Source organism: Pteropus alecto, unplaced genomic scaffold (genome assembly GCF_000325575.1).
Source record: "Pteropus alecto unplaced genomic scaffold, ASM32557v1 scaffold101, whole genome shotgun sequence".
In the NCBI taxonomy this organism is placed as follows: domain Eukaryota; kingdom Metazoa; phylum Chordata; class Mammalia; order Chiroptera; family Pteropodidae; genus Pteropus; species Pteropus alecto.
Window position 1 is genome coordinate 18,119,554 of NW_006432945.1, and position 8,254 is coordinate 18,127,807.

The 8,254-nt window shown below is 62.2% G+C and overlaps 2 protein-coding genes across 6 annotated transcripts in view; one reads left to right on the forward strand and one right to left on the reverse strand.

The window, feature by feature from the left end:
- Positions 1-8,254, forward strand: part of RXRG (retinoid X receptor gamma) — a 144,066-nt gene that overhangs the window by 24,681 nt on the left and 111,131 nt on the right. The window lies entirely within an intron of this gene.
- The window catches only part of LRRC52 (leucine rich repeat containing 52), an 8,463-nt gene continuing 704 nt past the window's right edge, over positions 496-8,254 (reverse strand). Inside the window, exon 2 of the mRNA XM_006907836.1 lies at positions 496-821. Coding sequence (XP_006907898.1) covers positions 496-821 — 326 coding nt within the window. The remainder of the gene's footprint in view (positions 822-8,254) is intronic.

The following is an 8,254-nucleotide window of genomic DNA, read 5'->3' on the forward strand; positions in this document are numbered from 1 at the left end:
GGACGACGGGGTGGTGGGCAGGAGCTGTCGGCTGCGGCCGCTCCCCCAGCATCTGTGTGGCTTTGCGGTCAGTGGGGCCACTGACCCTGGCCTGCGGCTGGGACCAGCTCTGGCCCCAGGAGGCCCCAGTTGCTGGTCTGGGGGCGTCGAGTGTGTGGCATGGGTCTCCTGGCTCCCCCCACACAGCACCGGGCGGAGGGCAGAGGTGTGCGGGGCGAGTGCTCGGCTCACCCGACGCTGCTGCGGTGGGGTGCGTGTCCTGGCACTCAGCTGCCACACCAGCTTTTCGGGGCTCCATTCCATGCCCCCCTGCTGAGCCCACCCAGGTGCCCTTGGGCTGGACGAGCGGGAAAGGACCAGCCTGAGAACTGGCCACCAGACCTTTTATTTATTTCGCCGATAGGCTTCAGTGGGTCCGACAGCTCCGCGCGCATGGGGAGGTGGGTGTGAGGGAAGGCGGGGGCCGGGCAGGGCCTGCAGCCTGGCCTCTGGCAGCTAAATCAGCTGCGGGAAGCCGTCGTGGACCGAGTCGGCCCTGCTCTTGAAGATCTGCCTGCTGACCCTCACCGGCTGCCCGTTCTCGTCCTCGTCCTCCGCCTCGCTCGACTTGCGGCGGGTGTTCTGGTAGATCACGGCGCACATGCCCGTGAGCCAGGCGGCCACGGTGCCCGCCGAGAAGATGCAGAAGCCGATGAGCAGCAGGAACAGGTAGTCCTGGCGGTCCAGGTGCGTGATGCACATGTAGCGCAGCGGATTGCCCACCTGCGCGATGGGCCACCCGGCCAGCTCCACGGGCGCCACGCACGTGGCGTTCAGAGCGTCTGCGGGGAGAACACAGCAGGCACAGTGCTGAACAGCGGGTTCCAGGGGCCCGGGGCCCAGGGACCGGGCGAGGCTGTCTCACCCCGCGATCGGCTGTGGTCTGCGGGCCAGCACGGCCGTCACCTGGGCCTCGTCGGAAACACAGCGTCCCAGGCCCCACCCCACACCTCCTGGGTCAGGGTCTGCGTCTTCACAAGACCCCGGGTGATCTGTGGGCACGCCGAGGTTTGAGAAGCTTCGTCCCCCACACTGCCCCGGCCCCCTCCACCTCGTCTCCTTCACCTGTGCCTGAGCCACCCAGGGACCAGTAAGGCCACCCAGGGGCATTACATGCCACTTGGCTCAAGTCTTGGGAGGGACCAGCATCCTTGGCAATGCTGACGCCCCCACCCGAACGAGGAGGAGCGGGGCCCTCGGGAGAGAGAGCCGCTCAGGGAAGCAGTCCCCATTCTCAGTGGTGATGTGGGTGTCACTGGCTGGTCACGTGATCTACACAGTCCTTTTGAGCGGCTGGCTCACCTGCCTGCCTACTTCGCTGAGCACCTCCCCACATCGAGCCCGTGGACTTCAGGCTATGACAGGAGAAAGTGGTCTCTGAGGCCAGACAGCCCTGGGTTCAAATCCAGACTGTCACATGCTAATCTTGTAAATACTGGCAGGATCCCCGATTCTGCCTCCAAATCCCATTTCCTCCTCTTCCAAGCGTAGAGAATGACACCTACTATCAGAGGGTGAGCTGGGGAGGCAAGCGTGAGCCTGGAGCCCGGGCAGAGCACCCAGTCCCCATTCATCAGGCGAAGGAGCTTACGCTCGGGGTCGAGACCAGGGCTTGAGATAACTATGATCAAGGCCCGGACGGCAGCTACTGTCTCCCAGGTTCTGACGACACGCTACGTGACAGACCAACGCTGTCTCGGGGAGACACACGCAGGAGCGAGGCACGCACGGGACCTGGTGCAGGGGGAGCCTTCCCTGCGACTTCAGGGCGGAACGCACTCCGAAGGTGCTGATCTCCCTGGTGCCCGAGGGAGTCAGGGAAGGCAGGTGTGCATCGGGGCCAGAAGCAGGAGCAGAGAGGGAGGGTGCCAGCGTGAGCTGATGGGGGAGGATGCGGTGGCTCGGGTGGCTGATAAACTAGATAAAAATTAAGCAATTCTTCTAGCAACCGGTAGCTCAGCACCAGGCCATGTGCTGAGCCCTGTCCAAGCTGGACACTGCTCCCTGCCCTTGGCTTCTTGGCCAGTGTGCCTGCAGTGACAGACACCCTTCGTTACTCCAGGAAGGTGGCCTCCTGTGTGATGCTGGGGATAGGTCTTGGAGGGGGGTGGCTGTAGACAGGAGGGGAAGTTGGTCCAGGGACTGTCACATCAGTGGGGTGACGGAGGGAAGGGGCTGTCACGTGGGGTGACAGGAGCCGGTCCTCTGTGCGGAGGGTGGACAGCAGCCTTCAGGCTGGCCCTGCCCCATGAGTTCTCTCGGGGGAGGGAGGGGACGGTCCTGGGGCCTCCATGCGTGTTGCTGTCACAGGGCAGGAGCCCAGTGCCACCTCACCTCAGTGGGCCTGGCCCAGGGCCTCTGGGAGAAGTACCAAGTGAGGGTCAGGGCAGACCCCGGCCACTCCTGACTCTAGCCAGAGAGGGCTCGGGAGCTGCCGGGACATGGGACACGCAACACGACAGGGCCTCCAGAGGGGGAGGCGCCCGGGGACGGGGAACATGGGATTCTGCGGGTCTGGGGGCGTCGGCGGGGTGGGGGGGCGTCTCAGTCTATTTTTAGAAAGGTTCGGCTGTCAAGTCGGGGCTGAGGCGGCAGGAAGAGACGACACGTCAGACGCCGCGTCCCGCTTCACAGCATCACCTTGAAAGGAGCAATTAGGCAGCGACTTCTGTGCTCTGCTAGGCAGCTCCTGAGCGAGGGGAGTGGGTGGCCTGTGGGGCGGGGGCCGGGGGTGTTCTCCCCTCTCCCCATCACTGCCGCGGGGCGGCTCTCCTCCCAGCAGGCCTCCTGTCTCCCCCTCTCCTGACCCTCTCCGACCCCTGGCCCCGGCCGCTTCGCACGCTCCTGCCGGCCTCCCCCGGGACGCGTCTTCGGGCCACGCTCTGGCTCACGGTCCTCCCTCGACGCCCCCCTGGGCCTCAGAACCACCTGCAGGCCACCTGGCTGGCCTCCAGAGCCCCCAGCACCTGCCCCTTCTGCCTTCCCCAGTCCAATTAGACGACCTACTGTCCCTGATGACATCTGACGCTCGTCTAGCCAGCTGTGGGACACACTGCTCCTTCTGCATCGAAGGCCTCTTCCCCTGTTTGCGCGTGATCAAGTCCCTTCTGACCTTTAAGGTCGAGTGGATGTGCGTCGACTCCAGGGGCCCTTCCAACCTCCCCGTCCCCACAGCTCGGGGACGTGTGAATGTCCCTGCCCAGGGCCTCATCTGCAACATTCCTCACCCCCCTGGTATGGGACCTGCCGCGCTCGGCCCCGCGTGGTGGTGGCTCTCCAGGAAAGGGGTGCGTCTCTTCTCCCCTACGAGATAGACTTCCGGCTCTCGAAGGTGTAATCCCTGTCGTCATCGTCCCTGTTGAGAAGAGCTATCGGTCGCTAGAAGAATTGCTTAATTTTTATCTAGTTGGGGATTTTCCAATAGGATTTTCATTATCGAATTCTAGTTTAATTCTGCTGCAGCCAGAGACACACCTTCTATGACTTTGACCTTTTGAAATTTATTGAGAATTTGCCTTACGGCCGAGCAGAAAGCCCATGTTCGTTAACTTGGCAGGTGCACTGTGTTCCGTCCGCGCTGAGGGCACGGTGCCGTAGCTGTCAGGCTGCAGTGTCACGGGGACGTTCTATATCTTTGTCGACTTCTTCTCTCCTTCGACTTTTATCGACTACTGACTTTTTAAAAACTGCCGCCTCTTCATCGCTGCTGGTCGTGCCGTTGTCCGTCGGTCACCGGGGGGAGGCACGCCGGTCCCCAGTGAAGACTGCGCATCTGTCCGCTCCTCCCTGCAGCCCCGCCAGGCTTCGCCGCACATATTTTGGGGCCGTTATTAGATGTGTAGGACGTTACGACCGCCATCTCCCCCCGGAGAGTCAGCCTTTCCTCATCGCCCCCAGCGATGCTGCTCGCCCCCCGTCTGCGCTGTCTGGGGCAGTGAGAGGGCCGTCGCGACTTTCTCTGGGTTAGGATTCGTGTCGCGTCTCTTTTCTCATCCTTTTACCTTTGATCTTCCTGGGTCCGACGTTGAAGGTGCATTTCTGTGAGCCGCACGCAGTGGGTTGTGTTTGGGGTTTTGTTTCTCATTCCGTCTAGCGGACCTGGCACTTTAAGCAGTCCGCGGCCGTCTCATGTTCGACTAACACATCGAGAGGAACCACGTGTTTTCTGTTCGTGCCCGTTACTTCACGTCCTGTTCGCTTTCCTTTGCTGCCTTCTGTCATTCCGTTTCATCTTCCTAAGCTCCTTGATTTTGATTCTTCATTCTTGCCCTAGTCTGGTATGATGACTGGAGACTGTGGGCCCATCTACTGGTTCTGGGCTGCCTGGTATGTGTTAGGCACCATATAAGGTGCTATTCAAAATTAGCGTCTACTCTTGACCACCCCTCTGGGTAGTTTCCATGACGCCCATGCTGCAGAAGGAATGAATTGTTTAAAAGTCGTTCCCTCTAGCTTGCCCGATCGCTTTGCCCCTGACAGAGAGACAACGGGCCGCAGTGCGTGCCACGCACTGCACGAGTCCAGGCGCCTCCTTCACGTCACGGGTGGGTGACTCGGCGCCATGTGGCCCCTCGCTCAGCCCCGCTCTCTGGGCCTAGGGCATTCGCCCCAGTTAAAGTGTCCAGGTACGGTTACAGGTGTCATTAATGTTTAAACACTTCCTGCAGATAGTTCCTAAGGAAACGTAAACGGCCCCCTTATTTATTTCCACATGTGGCTGGAATCAGATGCTGGGGCTGGGGGCGCCCGTCAGTGTGGGAGCCTGGGCGGAAGCCCCCCTTTCAGACACCAGCCTCCGCTCGGCAGTTTAACGGGGAACTGCCCCTTTTCCCGGTCGGTCGAAGGGACTACAGTTCTGGGGTCTGCTGCAGGTGCCCGGGGCTTGGCTCCCAGGGGAGCAGGCGGCTCTGAGCCCCTGCACCAGCGTGCTTGCCCGGGAACCAGCTGGGCCACCTTCACATTGCGGCCATTTGTTCCTGTTTTGTGTCCCCAGCACCCAGGGCAGTGTGCCACGCACACTAGAGCTGTAGGCCCGTTTGTGGAATGAATGAATGAAACGTGATTGGTTAGGAATACCCCCCGACACAGGCTCGGCTAGGCGGAGGGGTCCTGGGGAGATGCAGGACCACGGGGCACTGCGGTACACTGGACGCACACCGGCCCCTGCTCACCTGGGGAGGCTCAGGGGGCCAAGGGCCGTGCAGTCCTGGAGGAGGCGGGAGCAGGTGGTCTCCGGGACCACATGGACGGGCAGGCCTCGCACTGGGAAGGGCACCGCCTGTCCTGTGAGGCTGCAGAGCCCGATGGCGCCACGGGCAGGTGGCTGTGAGGCCGCTGCCCTAGCTCTCGGCGGGAGGGAGCCGCAGGCCAGGGTGCTGGCGAGGGGGGGGCGTGCTGGCAGAGCAGTGGACAGCCCCCTCGTTTGGTGGCCTTCGCTGCAGTCCCCTGCCGGGGGCGGTTAGCACCGTCAGTGGAGGAGCATGAGGACCCGAGTCCGTTCCCGGAATCACAGCTTTCACACAGTTGCAGACGCCGTTGTACTCGGTGGGTTGAGTTGGGGCCGTGACCCTATGGCAGCGGCCTTGGATCCAGGACACAATGGCCTCAGGAGGGAACTAGGGTGTTCTCTGCTCCAAATGCTCTCAGAATGACTTGGACCCGGAGCAGCACATGACCAAACCCATATGCTCCCTACAGATGTCCCCGAGTGGCTTTGTCCCCCGGCCTCGGCAGCCATCCTGCCAAGGACTGTAATTTAAGAGGTGACGCAGAGGGACCCTCTGTCCTGAAGCTGCCCCGTTCCACCCCGCAGCCTGTCACTTTCTGAATTCCCCCTGTTTCTGTTTGTTCCCTGTCACATTGCAAATGCCCCTTGAGGAAAACATTTCACAACATGATTTAGCCACCAGCGTCTCAGTGCAGATCAGGTTATTCACGGCAGGAGCAGCCGCGATGGGTCCAGAACACAGCCGTGGTCACGGGGTTCTCGGAGCGTGGCCTGAGGAGCGTCTGCAGAGGGATCGCAATCTCAGACGCGGGGCCTCGGGTTCCGGCGCTCCTTGGAGTTCGAGAAGCCCCGGCTGAGCAGGGCGGGCCCGGGAGGGCCGCGCGGGGCGCAGAGGCCCTTGGGGGGCGGGAAGGGGTGGGGAGGGGCGTGCAGGCAGCCAGACCCTTCCGTCCAGGGTCCAAGCTGCGTGAGTCCCTGAGAGGCACTGCAGCCTGTCCCGGGAAGAGCTCGCTCACCTCTCCCACCTTCCGGCAGCACTGATGACGAGAAAATTCCAGTTCCGGCCGAGTCAGGCCTCCTGCCCGCTGACCTCGGCCGCGAGGAACGGCACCTGCGGGTCTGTGTTCTCGCTGTCTCGATCGGGGCTCACGGGCGCCCCCGGCCGCCGGACCTCACGGCACCTCCGTTCCTGCTGTGAGTTTCCCGTCTGCAGAGCGGGGACGTGAACACTGAGAGCGTCTTCAGGGCATCCACTCTCTCACCGCAGGGTTTCTTCGGACGAAGACCTTACGGCACCAAGTCTCTTGCCCATGGGGAAAATTGTAACGTTTCTATTCAGTGTAGTGTCATCATGGGATCAGGCGGGCGAATCACCCCCCACAGCCGCTCTGTGGGGCGAACTTAGCTAAATGGCCCAGAGGAAGGACACGCCGTCGCCGCGGTGCCTTTGGTTTGCTGCCTCCCCGTTTCCTTCCCGGACCTCGACTTCCTTCGAGGTGCCGCAGGGCCGCGGGGCCGGCCTCCACTGATGGGCTCCCCGGGAATCGACTCGGGCCCGTGGCAGGAGTGCTGAGGGGGACTCAGGGCATTCGTGTGCTTCTGGCCGGGAGTTCATGTGTTTCTGCGGGTTCCTCTTTGAGATCGGGGCGGTTTTGGGAACCCAGAGGGGTGAATCTCAAAGATATCGAGGCAGAGGTGTCTGTCGCCCAGTCCTCTTCAGACCCCCCAGATCAAAGTGGGTGACTTCTTTCTCCGCAGGCCACGTCTGCCCCACAATGGGACTGACCTCCTTGTCCTCGTCCCCAGAACTCCCCCACCTGTCCACGCCTGTTCCTGGAAGTGGGGTCTATCTTCACCTAGGCTTCTGCTCAGGCCCCGCGTCTCATGGCCCAGGCGGAGACCAAGCCTTGACTGGGGCTCCCGGCTGAGTCCGCCAGGCTTTGTCTGAACCCCTGGGTCTATAACTTGTCTAATGCCCACTCCCTCCAAGATGCCCTCTGTCCCGTTTTCCCGGGGACTCGGGCGCCGGGACCTGCTGCCACCTCCCAGCATCCTAGCCGTATGCCCGCGTGCAGCTCTACAGTCACGTCCTCCACTGCCGCGTGTGCTGAGCCTTCCTGGGGCCACCTGCCTGACGTCTGCCACACTCTCGGCATGCTCTGTCCTTCCACATCTGCCGACCGTTCGCTCGCAGAATGCTCACGGCGTGCCGGGCTTAACGTGAGTGGCAGCTCGTCAGTGTCCTCACGTCGCCCTACCGACAGCTGTGGATAGGCTGGTTCTGTTCTTATACCTGCCTGCAGGATGCGGGGTGAGGTGTCGGGGTTCCCCGGGGGCTTTGGCGGAAGGGTGGGGACAGTGGATAGCGGCAGCAACTGGTTTGAGAATCTACGGGGTGAGTCCAGGACCTGCCCGTGAGGCTGAACTCCCGCCGGACGCGGTGGCACTGGCGGCCGGACTAAGGAGCTGTCCAGCCTTCTCCTCGCCCTGCCCTCTCCTCCTCTCTCGCTGTCTGGGTGGCCCCCCGCGTCCCTCCTCGCCCCTCTGACCTCCCCTTCCACACATCGTCCTGCTGGCTTTTCTCCTGCCTGCAAGTGACTGAATTTCCTACGAGATCCTGGGGACCTTTGGCCACTGAATGAAGCAGGTTTAGAAAGTTTCCCAGTGAAACACGATGTCCCGTGCTGCTCTTCCTTCGTAGTTACAGTAACGTGTCACGTCCACACGTATCATTTTATGTTGACACAACTGTATGGTCGGTGATATTATCGTCCCCGTTTTGTGGATCAGGACACTGAGGCTCTGAGAAGCTGTGACCTTGCCAAGGGCAGCCAAGGGGCGCGTGCTGGGTCTGGGCCTGGAGCTCGGCCCCCTTGCACTCAGCCCAGGGCCGGGTCCTGCCAGGCAAGGACGCTCCCCGTCCGCTCTGCCGATTCCCCCGAGCCCGGCCCACCTCTGGACGTTACCTTTCCCGGAGCCGAGGGCCCC